This window comes from Sebastes fasciatus, chromosome 14 (genome assembly GCF_043250625.1).
Source record: "Sebastes fasciatus isolate fSebFas1 chromosome 14, fSebFas1.pri, whole genome shotgun sequence".
NCBI classification, from domain to species: Eukaryota; Metazoa; Chordata; class Actinopteri; order Perciformes; family Sebastidae; genus Sebastes; species Sebastes fasciatus.
In genome coordinates this window covers 29044684-29062588 of record NC_133808.1, presented here as the reverse complement: position 1 = coordinate 29062588, position 17905 = coordinate 29044684, and the positions used below count along the sequence as shown (strand labels likewise).

General features: G+C 39.9%; 1 protein-coding gene across 4 annotated transcripts; it reads left to right on the top strand.

Annotated features, from left to right (window-relative positions):
* The first annotated feature begins 1131 nt into the window (after positions 1–1131).
* On the top strand, positions 1132–17816 carry ttll4 (tubulin tyrosine ligase-like family, member 4). 4 transcript variants are annotated; one of them, XM_074657773.1, is made up of 22 exons: positions 1132–1295; positions 2616–3217; positions 3528–3851; positions 4047–4506; positions 5254–5404; positions 5499–5575; positions 5689–5752; positions 8539–8657; positions 8898–9008; positions 9457–9533; positions 9677–9871; positions 10828–10910; positions 11040–11168; positions 11666–11788; positions 11908–12006; positions 12332–12466; positions 12540–12677; positions 12832–12928; positions 13098–13308; positions 13907–13974; positions 14107–14177; positions 15179–17816. In XM_074657773.1, exons 3-22 carry the CDS (start codon positions 3768–3770, stop codon positions 15378–15380), a joined length of 2694 nt encoding a protein of 897 aa, XP_074513874.1. In that variant the 5' UTR covers positions 1132–1295; positions 2616–3217; positions 3528–3767; the 3' UTR covers positions 15381–17816. The 4 variants fall into 4 exon arrangements, with proteins under 4 accessions (XP_074513874.1, XP_074513875.1, XP_074513872.1 ...); XM_074657774.1 differs by having other exon boundaries at positions 3525–3851; XM_074657771.1 differs by having other exon boundaries at positions 2616–3851.
* The last annotated feature ends 89 nt before the right edge of the window (positions 17817–17905 follow it).

The following is a 17905-nucleotide window of genomic DNA, read 5'->3' as shown; positions in this document are numbered from 1 at the left end:
ATGCAAGGGACCAACTGAAGCAGTTTGAGTGGTTTGATAGAGGCTAAATCTCATAGTGAAAGCAGCAGATGATGAATGTGAGTGATCCAAAGCCAAGTACTGCCTGTGAACATCAATATATATCAAAACATTTATATCTTAAAGGCATCATTCCCATAAGAAAAATAAACAGACCACACAAGAAATAATTGGGGATTAATTTAGTATTTGATCATCTTTTATTTCTGTATATCTTTGTTTTTGATGTTATTGTGTAGCTATTTAATAAGAAATTTAATGTCAACACTATAGATCAGGGCTGCCCAAAGTGGGGCCCGCGGGCCAAAGTGGCCCGCCATCAGGTTTGATTTGACCCGCCAGATGTTAGCAAATTCTTTTTTTTTCATTAAAAGACCCAACCGACTTTACTGTCTTTTGGAGGCTGTACCAGGCTCGGGTTTATGGTTAGAAGATAGTGGCATCATATGAAACTAGAAAACCTAAGGACTCCATTAGTACCACATCATGTCATATTAGGTTGTCAGGAAGGAGGCTAACACTCTAAAGTTGGACTAAATGTTGGTGGGGAAAAACTGGCATGGCCATTTGTCAAGGGATCCCTTGACCTCTGACCTCCAGATATGTGAATGAAAATGGGTTCTATGGGTACCCACGAGTCTCCCCTTTACAGACATGCCCACTTTATAACAATCCTATGTAGTTTTGGGGAAAACATGCAGTTCTTTGAATGCAGTATACATGTGTTATTTTTGCCTATTCTAAAAATAGTGTATTTTAATATTTCTACATACTCGGGTCCCTAAACAGTCTTGGAAATGCATAAATTGCATAAATGAGCCCAATTGTATTCAGCACGTGGGATTTAAGGGGCTTACTATGTAAAACATATCCAATTAAGGGAACTTGGGATCCTAGTACCATTTTGCATCTTAACAATACAATACAATAGGTGTTTAATTTTGGCCCGTGGCTCTCCATTGAGTTCCAGTTTTGACTCTCCAAGGGAGAAGTTTGGGCACCCTTGCTATAGATATATAATTTTTTTTTTATAAAACTGTTTTATATGGTCAACACATGCTGAATGTTGACTCCTGTCAAGCAGTGCAAGTGATTCAAAAGCGAACCCGGAAGTGAGGCGGACGTGGCAATAGTTCTCTTGTCTGAACAGATGATCTTTGATAGATGTTTCAGCTCGCGAACGTTACCGCTGTAATGTGACAGTCTCTACCGCGCTCCTCACCGGACCACCGGACCACCGGAACAACATGTCAGGGAGACTAACCGGGACCGAGTAGGTATGAAGACATGTTGATAAACTGATAACGAGGCTGTGTTTTAGTGTTGACACCAGGAGGAGGGTCTTTATAAACACACAGTGGCAGTTGGTCGCTGTTGCTAGGCTGTTGCTAAGCTAACTCTGTTGCTAAGCTAAGCTAACACTGTGTGGTCGGCGGTGGAGCGGTAAACAGACATAAACTACCTTTAACCAGCTGTCAAGTCTGTTCCGTTAAACCGATAGGACGAGTGGACTGTTGTGAAACATACGGTGGTGTTACGGTGAGAATAGCCTGAGCTTAACGTTATTATTTTAGCTCATTAACGTAACTTAGTGAAGCAGCGTGTCCTCTGGGAAGCACACACACACACACACACACACGTGTGAAACTACTCCCAGTCATCAGTCTCGTTGACTGCAATGTTGGCTGATTTCAGCACATGGTACGATGCCTGCTGAGAAGAGACTTTAAAAAGGCGTAATTAAAGAGAAAATGACACATCTGTAAAACATCTGTATGTAGGATTTCTTGCTTTGGTGATACAGGCTAGCTTTAACTAACTCCACTCACTTAGCTGTGATTTCAATGATAGAGTATCTTCTTATTATTACTCAGTACAACTTAGTACACCTGCTGTGCCTGTAAAGTCTGAGTTTCTATCATAAAGATTAAAAAAACCAATCAAATTGACAGTAACCAAAGTCCTAAACTTCAGCATCACAACACCAACCTTTTCAGTGTAGTTTAACTTAGTAGATATTGTTGAAAGGGAGCTTGAGAAATGAAATGTGAAAGGTATGTAATTAGTAGGGCTGTCAATCAATTAAAATATTTACTTTCAAACAGTTTTATCTGTTCAAAATGTACCTTAAAGAGAGATTTTTCAAGTATTTAATACTTTTATCAACATGGGAGTGGACAAACATGATGCTTTATGCAAATGCATGTATATATTTATTGGAAATCATTTAACAAATTTGATTTAACGTGTTATGATAGTGTTAACTTAAACATTTTTGCATTAGGTTGATGCTTTCACTGTTGTGTTTATGTTAATGTTTTCACTGGCTAAAGTAGTGGTGGTTGAATATGTCTTTGTTTAAATACAACACTGTCCTTTTTCTACCTCTTTTCTACCTCTAACAATAAGAGGAAATAGTTTTTAAACAGCTGTTGAACTGATACCAGATAACTTTAAGCATTGGTTTCTGTACTAAAACGATTTTATGTGACTCTTTCCACACAAGAGGGAATACTTCAGTCTTCTGATAATTTCTTGTTGTTAGAAGACTAGATCATCTCAGACTGACTCTGCTTCTCTTCTTGTGTACTTTTCAGTGATGAAAGCTGTTGGTTTATATCTTCCTGTGAGCCAACTGATGAAGAAATGAGAACACCGCTTTCTCCTCTACAACCTGACACCTTGGTGTGAGCCAAGTGTGCCGTTACAGTCTTAAGTAGCCTGAAAGCTTACATTTCATCCCCAGAGTTGTTAAGAAGAAGGTTTCTGGCTCAGTCTGCATCAGCGATGTCCTCAAGACTCCTCGACTCGTCCTCGATCTCATGACAAACTCTGAGTGTGACTGTTAATTAGATTGGGACCCACTTTTCCTCAGGAGAAAAACCTTACGTGCCTGCCTGTGTGAGCCTTACGTGAAGGCTTCTAACCCTGCATCGCTACCAAGAGCTAACAGTGTCCTGCTGACCTGCAGCACAGAGCCAAGTGTTGTACTGCTGTCACTGCATCTGTGGCAGCAGTTATGTTTACTGTTGGTCAGGATTTATCAAGAACTTGTGGTCGATCTACAGTGACCAACAGAAAATTTACAACTCCATTCCACTGGAGCTGACATCTCCAAAGTCATTCCTACAGCAGAGCCACTAATTGAGAGGGGAGCAACCAGGAGGAACAAGGCAGAGAACCTTCCTCCACTACCTTGGTATTGTCACGACTGTTATTCCTCTCCTGCCTATTAATCTCCTCCCAAGACCTCTGCCCCTAAACGTAGCACGTCTTCGTTGAGCTGTGCCATGCCCACCAACCAGTCGTCCCCCTGGGGCGGGGCGAAGCTTCGGGCTTGCTCCAACGCAGATAGTCCCACCACTACAACCTCTGTCAGTACACATGCCAAGACAGTCGTGGCCACTAAAGTGCCTTTTAGTCAGACTTCCCTAGAGCTGTCCAGGAGAAAGGATCAAGCCAAACCTCTCTCATATAATGCTGCCTCATCTGCTTCCCCTTTGAAGCAGATCACATCTGTTGTTTCTCGAGGGGAGAATGGGGTCGGAAATAAAACCAACACCCAGAGCCAAATCACCGCTGTGCCAGATGGGTCTCCAAACCTGCCACGACAACTTAATGGGATTCAAAACCCAAACCAGGTACTGGCAACCGGACTGAAGCAGGCTGTTAGCAGTCTCACAGAGACCAATGCCCCTTCCTCCATCCCCAAGAAGGAATTTCAGATTGGGTTTAAAATCCATCTGACCATGCAGAAATGTACGTCGCTCCAAACTTGGCAACCTGGAAACGGTTTAGCAACGAGGAGACGTCAGCAAACTAACAAACTTATGGTAAGTATTGATGTTTCCCAATGTGTACACAGCAGGAACATTTTCCCTGAAATAAAAAAATATGTTACATTTTTAACTCTTAAAAGGAAAAGTGTGTAACAGTTCCAGAATCCTTTACATTAAGGTAACCTTTATATAAGTCCACTTACTGCCTTTTTCTCCACATCTGAACCTTTCCTTGTTTTGTGTTCTTAGCCTGAAGCTGCAGACTGTTCCTCCTCGCCATCAGTGCCTCCTCTATGCCTTACCCTCCCTGAACAACAGGGGGCAGCATTGAGAAAGGACGCCTCCAGCACTGACAGCACAAAAGTAGAAGTAGGAAGAAGCACAACAAGGGAAACAACAACTACAAGGAGGAGCTATTCAGCCAATGCAACAAAATGCAGTCAGACACAAAACAGTTGCACAACAGTAACTGCTCTAAACTATCAGTTGGTAGTAAGAGGAGGTCCTCCAGCAACAACTACAAACAGCAAGACCCAAACAATAGCATCAGTAGAACTAAAGCAGGCCCCAGAAAGTCAATGTCCACCGGAGAGCACCTTGTCTACATGCAGAAGAACCAGTCCTCCAGCAGCCAGTCCCTCTCCAAATGGGCCCATGCCAACTGTGCTCAGTGCCAATGTCAGTGCCACACCGCTGGATACCGTCACAGGTAAATACAGTTACTGGTTCACTGTGAAATGCACTGTAGTAAAACCAGGACAATAGAATAGTAGATTGTCTGGTTATGTAGAACCTCAAACATATTGAAGACAAGTTTTACAGAAATATTCATGAGCACAGGGAGTTCTAGTAATACTGACATTATGATCAGAGGCCTGAGCAATAATAACGTCCTGAGAAACCTTGGTATTGCTCATCTTTAGAGAAAGCTGAAGAAAGCTGCAATTTATGCAGTTAAGTTTCCATCTCTGCAGCACATGTGCATCTGCAGAGCTAAATAGTTTTAGCTTTATTTAAGAAAGCATGGCCACAATGTGTTTGAAGAGTGGCCTTATTTAAAGGCCCTGAAAATGTATTTTCTTAATCAGTTTCTTGCTATGACTCCCACACAGTGCAGATGAAGCTTTGAGTATTAAACTCTTGATAAGTAATATGTTGATAAGCTGTTAGGTTTGCATTGATTGTTTCTCATTTAGTAATGAATATTTAACATTTTAGAGAAATATGATTTCAAGTGTTCAGAGGCTTGAAAGTAATAAAATAAAAAATGTTTGCGGTTAGTTTGTTTTCCCGTGAAATACCATGAAACGTCATGAAGTTTACTAGGCAGAAAGACACATGATTTGTGCCTTGAGAAATTATAGACACAGTCACCATACACATGACAAGTAGCATGATACCATAAATGGACAGTTACACGCTATGTGGATATATAAAACTGTTCTTTCCCTCGTAGCTGCGGCCTCCAGTCCTGCAGGAGCCTTGGTGGGCTCCGTGACCACTCAGATCTCCGCCATCCACCTAACCAAGCAGGGACAGCCTGCCTCCATGTCATCACCATTCCCTTCCTCAGAGGAGTGTCTGGTTGGAGAGACTCAGCTATCTGGGTGAGCAATTGCTTCAATCAATAGATGCTGTTCTGTGTTTCCCCCCCGTTCTAATTCTCACTCTGAATATTTCTCCTTGTATTAATGTTTCCAGCCAGGATTGTGTAATGCAGGTGGATGGAGTTGAGGAGGAGCTGCCTGATGAGCTGGAAGATGCCTGTAGTGATGACGGTAAGATGTTAAAAGACATACACTCATCATACTTAAGCTATAATCATCAGGTAGTTTGCTCTATTTATAATGTAAACCACTGACCACTTTTAGTTGTCTTCTGTTGTCTGCAGATGATTCAGACTGTTCGTCCAACGCTGGCACCTCGTCCACAGCATCTATTACTCCCCTTTCTGGGTAAGACGCACTCTATAACCTCACATATTTATTTATTTAGGTTGAAATTTAAGGTAACCACAAGAACACAAAAACTGACTGATACAAACTACGTGGAGGGCTGTTGTTCTTGACATTTTTTTTCCGGACACTTGTCTGGTTTTCTTTCTTACGGAGTAGATAGCCTTCTTTTTCTAGAATTGTGTAAATCCACATTCACTCTGTGAGTCTTTCTGACACACTCTCTGTTGGTATTTGCTTAGTCACGTTTTTTCCTCTTGTGCACTCAGTGAAGCTGTCGGTAGCCATTCAAACCATACAAATCACCTACCTTCTACATGAATTTATATCTACAAGTGTTTTTCAAGCCCCCCAGTTCACTATGGTTGTATACATAACTGGTGGGCAAATAAAATTAATTTATTTGTTTATTTATGTACAATATTATTATTATGTCATTTTTCTCTTCAGCTATTATCAACTTGCCTATTTATGTTTTTTAAATATATATTATTATTACAGTACTACAGTTCATTTGTTTATTTATTACTATTATTATGCCCTTATTCCCTAATATCAACATGCTTGTGTTTTTATATAATTTGATATATATTTTATTGTTGATTATATTGTTATTGTGAATTAATTAGTTGTTTGTTTGTTTAATTAATTGATTAATTTATGTATTTACTGTCAATTTATTTAATAATAATACAGAAGTTTTATATAGCGCTTTTCAAAATTCTCAAAGACGCTTTACATATTGTAGAGTAAAATAATGAACAAGCAGTTAACTCTTCAATACAGACACAATAGATAAGAAATAAAAAGGAAAGATTAGAATAAAATGTGTCCTAGGTGTCGACAAGGAAAATAAAAACATGGGGGGGATTTCGCTGTGATCATGAAATTAAATAAATCGATAACTAAAGAAAAATAAAAAAATGTTTTCTTCCTGTATACTCCTTATGTAGTGTACTTAATTTTTTTCATTTTTTATTTAGACCAATACTTTTGGGGACTTTTTGAATTTGAAGAACTCCAATATGTTTTAGTCCTTTCCTTGGGACCGCCCAACATCCAAGCCTGGTTTCTAATTGGTCTCCTAACATGGAATAAAACGTAGATCCATCAGATCCTGTGGACTCTTTCTCTCTCTCTCTCTCTCTCTTTCATTCTCTCTCAATGCAATTGTTAAAAGAGGCTGAAAGCAGCAGAGCGTGGTGGAAAGGTCTGCTGCATTGTGTATTATATTGTTCTCCACTATGATGGCCTCAACAATAGAACTCGCTACCAAAGACTCGAAGCTGATTCTCTGTTAAAACAGCCTGGATAGGGACCGCTATTGTCACCCCCCCCCCCCCAACCAGCTGATTTGTTTGTGTTCATTTACATACACCCCATCACCTCCCCACCCTTTCCTGAAAGCTACAGCTCCTGTATGGCTAGTATAGTGTTAAGTTAGCCTGGTCTAGCTGTAATGCTAATGTATACCTGTCGGATCTGCAAGAGGATAACATCATCCCCTGCTCCTTCATCCACCTGTTTTTCTTTCCTTCCTATATGACTGTCATGTGAGTGTTTTTTTCTCATTATTTTGAGTTCATCTGATGTGAACAATAGTGTTATTTTGAAATGTTGGACTTACTTACAACTGCCTTTTTGAGAAAAAACACTTAACTGCTACGTAAAAGTACATGCCACTGATACGACTGGCTCTCATCTTGTTGTAGTGTTATTTTGTTGAGGTGAACTATGTCTTCATTGGCTCTCCACTGGCTAAATTGCCCACTCTCTGTGAATAGTGGTATTAAAATTTGTGGGATTTTTAGGTAGTGTGCTACTGGAAGGCCTCCTTCATTTGTCACAATCTCAATGTCAAAGTGTACTTGTACTCTCCGTGTGGCGTCTCTGACCCCAAATTTACACAAGCGTCATGTTACTGGCGCGGAGTGCAAACAGTCATCCATCCAGTTCACACTGGACTTGTGTTACTAACTAGAGTGGTGACTGGATGCCAACTTCCGTTAGTTAGACGCCCGGCGAACGAAACTCGAGGCGCATTACTTTTTAATTTTGTTGTGGGCAATTTGCTCGTTTAATAGCAACACGGTAAGCAGAGCAGTGGTGCTGACAGGGCAGGGATGTATGGAGATGGCGATTACATGCAACATATAGCAAGTAAATGTATTATCTGAATATCTGTGTATAGAGTTTGTGCCTCATTAACTACACGGTTGACACATTTCTCAGTCAATGTGTTTTGTTTTTTTCATTGTCGATTAATCTGTCAATTATTTTCTTGATTAATCGATTAGTTGTTTGGTCTATAAAATGTCAGAAAATGGTGAAAAATGTTTCCCAAAGCCCAAGATGACGTCCTCAAATGTCTTTTTTTTGTCCACAACTCAAAGATATTCATTACACTGTCAAAGGGGAGTAAAAAAACAGAAAATATTCACATTGAAGAAGCTGGAATCAGAGAATTTTGACTTTTTTTTTCTTAAAAATTACTCAAACCGATTATAATAACAATCGGAGCCTGTCATGGCAAAAACAAGCACTTTTAGTGGACGTAAATGACGGTGGCAGCTTGCCCCAATAGCACCATGTTGCAGCCCGTACAGCGCTCTCCCTCAATACTGGACCAATTTCAGAAAAATGTTGTCCCCATTAGTCACGACACAAAAACATGGGAAAATAGTGTCCAGGTTGAAAAATACCCTGTTATGACGTTATATAGCAGACAGAGGATGTATGTATTTGGATGTCTCAATTAATCTGTTTGTCTTCGCTCTTCCTCTCAGTGTTGAGGAGCTGATGTCATTGGAGACGGAAGATGATCGAGAGGAGAAACCAGCTTTGGTTCCCAGTTTGTTTCCCCTCATCGCCCCGACGCTCTACTTCAGCACCGCCGATGAGAAAGGTCAGGACACGCACCTCTGTTGTCGTGTGAAACAGACAGTAGCTTTAGCAGTAGGCAGTATGACAGGATGTTATGTGAAGATGGGTTAAATGATTTTACTGAACAGTTAACACCTTTTACCAACATTGGTTCTGTGAACTATCTCAATGTTTGCATCATGTCTGCAGTCTGTGTAGGCTTGATGTGTGTTACTTATGGTTATAAATACATAAAACGTTTGTGTTGTTTTGTGCTCTGCAGTGGAACTGCTGCCAGTAGAACAGAGACGACTGTTGAAATGGAAGATCAGCACCGTCACTCCAAATATTGTCAAACACACCATCGCCAGGTCTCACTTCAAAGTCACCAAAAGTAAGTCATCACGTGTGTGTGTGTGTGTCAGTGGGAGTTACTGCTATATAGAACACATGATTAATTCATAGCCACCATGATCTTAAAGTGATATCTGTTAAACAACCATTTTAGTGGTGCTTAGAGAAATTGTCTTGCGTGTTTTGTGTCATCTGATCGCCCCCCGATCAAACTATTTAGAGCGAATATCAGATGTTTGGTGGCCGATCGATCTGAGCTGTTGACCACAGCTGTATTTTGAATTGTAATCAATTATATACAACTCGGTGTCTCACAGAGTGACTGATTTTATGCATGATGTCACTTTAAATGGACATGGTTGCATATTCCTTTTCAAAATATTTACAAATGATTTTGGAGGTAAAGTTTTGTAGTTTACTGTCCGTTAACACGTTTACCATTTGTACTGGATGATTGAAATCTGTGTGTTGCTCTGTTGTTCATGTAGAAAGTCATGACTGGTTGGGCTGCTGGGGACACCACATGAAGTCTCCAGGCTTCAAGGCTCTTGGAGAGCACCAGAAGGTGAGAAACTCTGGATACACTGCTCGATGCAGATTGTGTTCCCAGAAAGTCTTAACTTTAAGGAAATTATCAAATTTTTTTCGATCTCTTGTCCAGAATTACACTTAACTTGGCTGTATTTGTGTTTTTCTCTCTTGTCCTAGTTGAACCACTTCCCGGGAACATTTCAGATCGGCAGGAAGGACCGGCTGTGGAGGAACCTGTCCAAGATGCAGGTTCGCTTTGGCAAACAAGAGTTCAGCTTTTTCCCCCGCACCTTCGTCCTTCCTCAGGACATCAAGCTGCTACGCAAGGCCTGGGAGGACGGCGGCTCCAGGCAGAAGTGGATCATCAAACCTGTAAGGATGACTTTTATTTGTTGATATTTCATTTTGTCTTTTGGATTTCAGTAGCTGGATAATTAGTTGTTCTGTCTAACGATGATGATTGGCTTTAATTGCTGAAAATGGTGAAGTTAGCTAATTGTTTGGTAATAAATTAATGATCCAATTGAGACGTCTAGATCATGATGCTTAAAGGTTGTTTCAGATTTTTTCAAGAGGGGTTGTATGTATACTTCTGTGTTCTGCAAGGTAAAATTACTGGTTTTATTAATGGAGTCTGGTGGATTCGAAGAGAGCAATATAATGTCCTCAGTTCCCCGTCGGAAAGGGCTGTCTGACGGCGAGGTAAAGCTGCTGTGGACGGGAGCAGCAGAAAGACCTGTTTTAGCCACCTAAAAGAAATTGTGTACCCTATATTTAGAATATTTCCACCGCTTTGCCATCATACAGACCTTTCTGATGGGGAACTGAAGCTGTTATATTGCTCTCTTCAAAGCCACTAGACCAGACTCCATTCACGAAAACAGTTATTTTACCTCTCAGATCACGGGAGTTGCTGGTCTACCGCTGCATCGATCGGTTAGTTGTGTTGTGACTTTCGGATCTGAACTAACATGGCGACCACAACAGTACATTGCTTAGCTTTCGTGCGGGTACTCCTGTCTGCTTTTCCAAACTGGGAGCATGCCGACTGCCATCTAAATAACGTTAATACACTGACTATAAGGATGTATATATACTGTATATGTAGCAGTGTCATGCATAAAACTACGTCAGGTCACGTGGGAAAACGTTTTTAGAAGGGCTTGAAGGGGAAAATAGCATTTTGATGCTAAAACATACGTACTCCACTGAGAAGACCACTAGGAAGCTACAGAATGACATTAAAACCTTAAAAAAATAATCAAGTAAATGTGTATTTTGGTTACTTGTTTATTACATTCTGTCTTTCTCCTCTCATCTGTTAACAGCCTGCGTCAGCCAGAGGAATCGGTATCCAGGTCATCCACAGATGGAGCCAGTTGCCCCGCAAGAGACCACTACTGGTCCAGAAGTATGTAGCCCAGAATAGACTGCTAATGGTGTGAAACTCAGTAGCACAGAGACCATTTTCCAGAACGTGACACTACATTATTCATTACTCATTAGGATAAAACATCTTTATCCTGGTTGTGTTCTGCAGGTACCTTCACAAGCCCTACCTCATCAGCGGTAACAAGTTTGACCTGCGTATCTACGTCTATGTGTCCTGCTACGACCCGCTCAGGATTTACATCTTCTCTGACGGACTGGTTCGATTCGCCAGCTGCAAGTCAGTTTTCATTACATCCTTCACAGTGACAAGGCCAAATACTTTTTTTCGTGCATAAATAAATAAATACATAAATAAATATATATTTAAAAATAAATAAATAGATTAAAAAATTAATAAAAATGACTATACAAAAGGGAAAATTAAATAGAAGATTAAATAAATAAGAAAATGAATACAAAGATGAATAAAGAAGCAAATTTAAAACAAATTTATATTACATTTTATCAATGAATTAATGGCTACATTTGTTTTTAACATTATTTTGTATTTATTTATTCATTTATTTCTGATATTGGCAGGTTTCCGTCCTCCATAAACGTCTGTCATTTAAGCTGGAAAAAGTAATAGGATCTAGTAATGTGTATGTACAAATGTGATCTAAAAATCAATATGGCTGATTGGTCAAACTTTGAATAAGATGTCAGAGACTTGCAAAAAGCTGATGACAGAGGTCATATTTGATTTACTTCCACATTTGTGTTTCTCTTCTTTAGGTATTCGTCTTCCATGAAGACTCTGGGTAACAAGTTCATGCATCTGACCAACTACAGCGTCAACAAGAAGAACTCTGAATACCAGGCGAACAGCGATGACAAGGCCTGCCAGGGACACAAATGGTTTGTGTGTTAACTCAAATCTGCGACACATTTTCGCTACTATTATATGTATGGCGTCTGAACACGTGTTGCTCAACTCCCAGCAAAATGTGTGTTTGTATGCGTGTGTGTGTTTTCAGGGCTCTGAAGGCCTTGTGGCAGTATCTGGGCTCAAAGGGAGTCAACACCACTCTGATCTGGGAGAAGATTAAAGACATTGTGATCAAAACCATCATTGGGTAAGTTTTTCCATTCAGGCATTTGATTGCAGGGCAATTGTATTCTTCTTCACAATTTTTTTATCGTTATTATTTATGAAAGTGTAAGTGATATAAATGGAGATGCACCGATTGCAATTTTCTTGGCTATTTCTGATTTTTTTTAAAAGTCTGACCGGGTGAGTCCGATTTTCTTTCTTTCTAAGAACTATACTTGACGGCATACACAAACATTTTCCTAACTTTTCTAAAACAGTTAGTTGTTCCAAATACTTTCAAGGTTGTTCCTCCACGGCTTATTATAACCAAATGATTATGAAATAATCTCCTGTGTGTTGGTTATCAGGTCAGAACCGTATGTTAACAGTCTGCTGAAGATGAACGTCCGGACACCTTACAGCTGCCACGAGCTGTTCGGCTTTGACATCATGCTGGACGAGAAGCTCAAACCCTGGATCCTGGAGGTCAACATATCACCAAGGTAACACACAAACACATAAAAACACACACTGGTTGTCAAAGTACGTCTTGTAACTGTTGTGTTTCTGGTCCAGCCTCCACTCCAACACAGCGCTGGATGTTTCAGTTAAAGGTCAGATGATCAGAGACCTCCTGAACTTGGCTGGCTTCCGTGTCCCCCAAAGAGATGATGTGATCGCCCCCTGCAGCAGCACCTCCAGCTCCACCAGCAGGTAGGGAGGAGGTACTACACCTCAGAGGTTACACAAGGGGTCCTGTAACTGAGATGAAAACTTGAACTTTCAAAACCTAACTCAAACTACAGCCTCAGCAAAGACCTTAGAGTTGAATCAACACCTCTGTGCGTGTGTGTGTGTGTGTGTGTAGTTTGTCTGGCGGAAACAGGGAGAGGACCAAGCCAGACCTGTCTGCTGATGAGAAGGTTAAACGGGCCTTTTACCTCACACAGCGCTACGCCGACCAGGTAAATAAATACAAACATACTCAAGATTTGGACCAAGGAAAGTAAATAAATGATAAGGCAATATATGCTAAATCAGAGGTAAGTAATGTTTTGAAATAAATGCATTTAATCTAGTTTAAAAAAGTTTGTAGCAAGTACAACTGTGTCTCTTTCCCTCTGTTTCTGTCAGGACTTCCTCTCTACAGCGTTGGACGTCTTGACTCCAGAGGACGTCCGCGTGCTAGCAGAGACTGAAGACGAGCTGACTCGTCTTGGACAGTTTGAGCGTATTTTCCCATCGCCGTCATCGTCCCGCTACCTTCGCTTCTTCGAGTGTCCGAGATACCTCAACATCCTGCTGGACCAGTGGGAGAAGAAGTACTGGAACAACAGGACAAAAGGTATGTGTGTTCCATAAATCCACTGCATTTCCACTATAATGATATTACTCTCAGTGGCATTCATTTATTAGGGATTTGCAGTGCTTTTTTTAGACCCTAGTAAGTGAGATTGTCATGACAGCTGTGGCTGGTCTGTCTGTCTGTCTGTGTCTGTCTGTCTGTCTGTCTGTACGTACGTAAGGACAAGAACTGATTTTAGTTTTGTATCTTGTCACATTTTTCACTCTAGAGTTTGCAGGTCTGGTGATTTAACTTCTTTGAAAAGCACATGCAGAAAATTTGTTGCACTGTTGAAAGGTTTTGAGTGGTTTCATTTATTACAGGAGATCTCAGCTCAATACCACAAGTGTTCTTATTTTTTTTCCCACAATTTTACCTGAACTTCGCTACCTTACTTACCTTACCTCAGATTGATGTATTTAGCTGCATCATCCCTAATTATTAATAGGAAGTGTATTGTGTTATTTAGGCTTATAGTGAATTTACAGAATAGCAGCACATCTCAGGATCATCCACTGACCATCTACTGAAGAAGACCATGAGATGTAGTTGAAAGCTCTGATGACATAAAGATGAAATGTGTTTTGTCTACGTGCAGGTTTCAGTGTGCTGACGCCTCTCTGTGAGAAAGGAATCCATCTAGGAACCAATGACCCGACTCACATGGTGAGAAACTGTGCTGGAATGATTAGATTAATTTGTCTGAATAAATAATGAATGTGGTATTTTTTTCTAATCGTTTGACATCATTTGAACCATTCTGTTTTCCTCTGTGGTTGTGTCTCTGTGTCTTCCTAGTGGTCCAAGTGTAGCTACATCTCTAGGTTTGAACCCCAGAGAAAAGACGTGGTCGGCCCCTCCAGATCCAGGTACACACTCACACAACATAAAGATAAAAGTCAGGGGTCCAGATTGCACCGATACTGTTTTCTTATCCCTAACAGATACAAAAAACTAAATATTGAACATATATTGGTCAATAAAACTGCTGATCCAGTACTGAACTTAATAATATTATATTAATATGTAATATTTAGACACATGCATAATGCATGTCCTTTGTGTATGAATTCTTCTCGGTATCATGCTGTAAAATTAGGTTAACCCTGTAAAAGGCGGCCGTGGGAGCTTGTTGTTTGCATGATCCTGTTTTGAATTGATCTAAAAATGAAAAACATAATAGCTAAACCATTCTTTCTTTTTGCAGCTGACAGCTAAGGCTTCTGTCTTTCGTGTCATCATGTTGTACACTCGTGATGATGTCATTACGTCAAGTTACTTGCGACACTATTGGACTTGATCTGCCCATTAAAAATGAGCACATCTCAAAAACTAAATAATGTGCATGGTTCAAATAACTTCTGGAGGGTTAAGAAATATTTTGTTTGTGTTTCTTCATTTAGAAATCTTTTGGATCAATATGTTTTCGGTGTTTATTTAGTCAAATTTTATGAAAAACAGGCCTGTTTTTTTAAAAATTTATGACACAATTTTGTTACCTTTCATCACTTATTATGGTTTATTGACTTATATAACCTTTTAGCTTCGGTTGTTTTTTTTAGAGATATGAAGCATTTGAAGATCCAAGAAATGACGTCACAATAAGCAAAAATACCAATGTAGGCACTTGCGGAGCATTTCTATTGCAGAGTTCAAAGGGTTAATAAAATAAAGAAACTACTCTGTTCAACTCTGTAATTTAGCATAACAAAACAAAATGCATAGAACATGATTAAAGGGTTACGTTTAACTTTCTTTTTCATGTTGTATGTTAAAAGGTTCCACAGGCTTAAACACAATATCAGAGTTATTTAGACTTATTACACACTACACAGTACATTAATAGATTGTCTCCTGTCTTGTTCTCCAGAGTGGTGGTCACCCATCAGCACCGCTCCCATCACGAGGACGACGATGCCGGTTCAGACGTGGAGGCTGCTTCGGTCTCCAGCCTACCTGGTTCGCCAAGTCCTGGATCCAGCGTCACCAGCAGTGCCTGTGCAAGCCCTCAGCCCAGCCTCACCCAGAGCCTGCTGCCCGACCAGTTCGCCTCGCTCGGAGACTCGGTTTGATAACACAACGTGCAGTACAGACACAAAGCTCAGGGTCTAGGACTTAACCCTCACCTCTCCACAAACATGCTTCTATTGATCTCTCATTTACTTACAAGCCTAGTCTGAACAAACACTGTAGAAAGGAGAGGATTGTAGTTGGCTATCAGAAGGAAGTATAAACAGTTGATGCTAATGGGGTAGTGTGCAGAAAATAGAGGAGCTTTTTGAATGTTTGCTCTTTTAATGCTAAAATCAAAAGTTCATGGCGACTTGGCGAACTTCTATTACTCCAATACAAGACACTTAAAAGACCATACCAGTGTTTTCACATGTTTTATCCCGTTTACGACAAAAAATCAATAACATGTCAACTTTAGTCCAAATATATTCAGAGCTTCTGAGCAGCCAGTGATTTCTATTATTTTCTGTGCGGTATTAAAATCGTCCTGCAGAATCTTGAAACATGCTTATCTGTTCAAAATGAACCTTAAAGGGAAATTTGTCAAGTATTTAATACTCTTATCAACATTGGAGTGGGCAAATATGCTGCTTTATGCAAATGTACGTACATATTTATTATTGGAAATCAATTAATAACACAAAACAATGACAGATATTGTCCAGAAACCCTCACAGGTACTGCATTTAGCATTAAAAATATGCTCAAATCATAACATGGCAAACTGCAGCCCAACAGGCAACAACAGCTGCAGGGACCCCATTGAAAATGGCCTTGCCAGTTTTTCCTCGCCAAAATTCAGCGCAAGTTTGGAGCGTTATTGAGCCTTCTTCACAACAAGCTAGTATGACATGATTGGTACCCATGGATTCCTTTGGTTGTGTAGTTTCATATGACGCCAGTAACTTCACTCTAGCTTTAAAACTGAACTGATTTACAACCTAAATATCACAAGTTGCGTTTATGCATTAAAGAAATTGGTAGTGTTAAAACAAATTTGCGTTAACGCGTTATTATCGCGTTAACTTTGACAGCCCTGATTAAACCGCATGAATGTATTACTCAAACTGGATGATACTTCGTCTTCTAACCGGCACCTGAACCTTGCGCCACTGTGGCATTTTTTTGGGATCCCATCTGCCTACAGGCGTCGATCCTCACTGGTCTTTTGTACTAAGCTTAAACTGTGAATAAGAGACACTGGGCTTCCTCACAACCTCCACCACAAAGCGACGCTAGCATCGGCTGTTGGTTTGTGTGTTTTATGCACTCGCATTAGCATATACAGTAAATAATGACACGATACTGTGATTTCTCTAATGTCTTAAATCTAAGACTGTTGGTTTGGTGTTAAGGGGACTGTCACATTCCTACTTTTTTGTGTTTGTGTGGAAGTAGAGGCAAAGAAAAAAGTAGACTCTCAGTAGACAAATGAAGGGAGGGATGGGGGAGCGCTGCAGAGAACAACCACTCTTCACTCACCTGACTGTGTGTGGTGTGCTGAGATCTCTGCAGCGTATTTCAAACATCAAGTGTCATTTTATTTTCCCTGGTTGATGGTGTGTTTCACAAAACCTCGTATTGATTAATGACTTACAGTATGTTAGAGATACTTGAAGATGAAACTTTGATTACTCGGTCTGACATGCATGTTAGTAGACAAAAAAATAATATTACCATACCAACTACTAATTTTATCGTTAGAGCAGTTTAACTCTGTCATATTGACGTAATCTCATCATTTTACTTTTAAAAAGGGCTTTTGTTTTCTGTGTGACGATTAATTGTACAGAAATTATAGTATATAGAATTATATAGAATATTTCTTGAAGCTGCCAAATCCAAGTCCAGCGCCAGAAGTTAACCCGACAGTGTATGTTCATTAACACAAGCTTGTATCCTGTACATTTTCTAGAAAGTACCTCTTAAACTCATCAACACTGTGAGTTGAGCGACTATAAATACAAAGTGTGGGATTAGGGTTCAGTGTTTTAGGGGAACCTTGTTATTGTATCCTCAGGAAAAAAAAAAGTATCATTTTAAAAATGTATACATAAACTGTGAGGACACTTCAGAAAAAAAAAAAGAAATACTTGAAGTTACAAATGTTTGGGTACACTTTCTCTTAAAGCCGACGTCTATCGTAACAAACTGAAAGGCAGAAGTGGTTGTGGAAGAGAACGGTGTAGCTGTCACATGAAAACATCTTCTTGACCTCAGTCTTGCCTATGGAAATATTTGAAATTCTCCAAGCAAAGATTTCATTCCTGCTGTCAGAATATATGCTATAAAAAGTGTGGATGCTAACTTGTTTACAGATGAGGTTTTTTTTATGCAATTTACTAACAGATGCCAAACTGCTGTGCAGTGTCATTATGTAGGAGACATTTATATCTTAACTTTTATTAACACTTAATTATTATATGTGGAATAGAAGGAGAAATAAGAATGTAAATGTTTTGACATAGGTAAAGAAAATAGGGTGTGATGTGGAAGCACAAAGTGGCATCTGAAGGCTGTACAGAGCTCTGTGTGAGCAGAGTAACTAGATGCTCTTTGTGGAGCTACTCAAGCACACAATAAC

What these genes read in the sequence shown, in the direction of transcription:
- ttll4 (XM_074657771.1), top strand. Translation starts at nt 3,309, where the DNA reads ATGCCCACCAACCAGTCGTCCCCCTGGGGCGGGGCGAAGCTTCGGGCT. An exon ending in TCTATTACTCCCCTTTCTGG is followed by an intron (nt 5,753 to 8,538) that starts GTAAGACGCACT and finishes TCTTCCTCTCAG; the next exon opens with TGTTGAGGAGCTGATGTCAT. An exon ending in CTCTTGGAGAGCACCAGAAG is followed by an intron (nt 9,534 to 9,676) that starts GTGAGAAACTCT and finishes CTCTTGTCCTAG; the next exon opens with TTGAACCACTTCCCGGGAAC.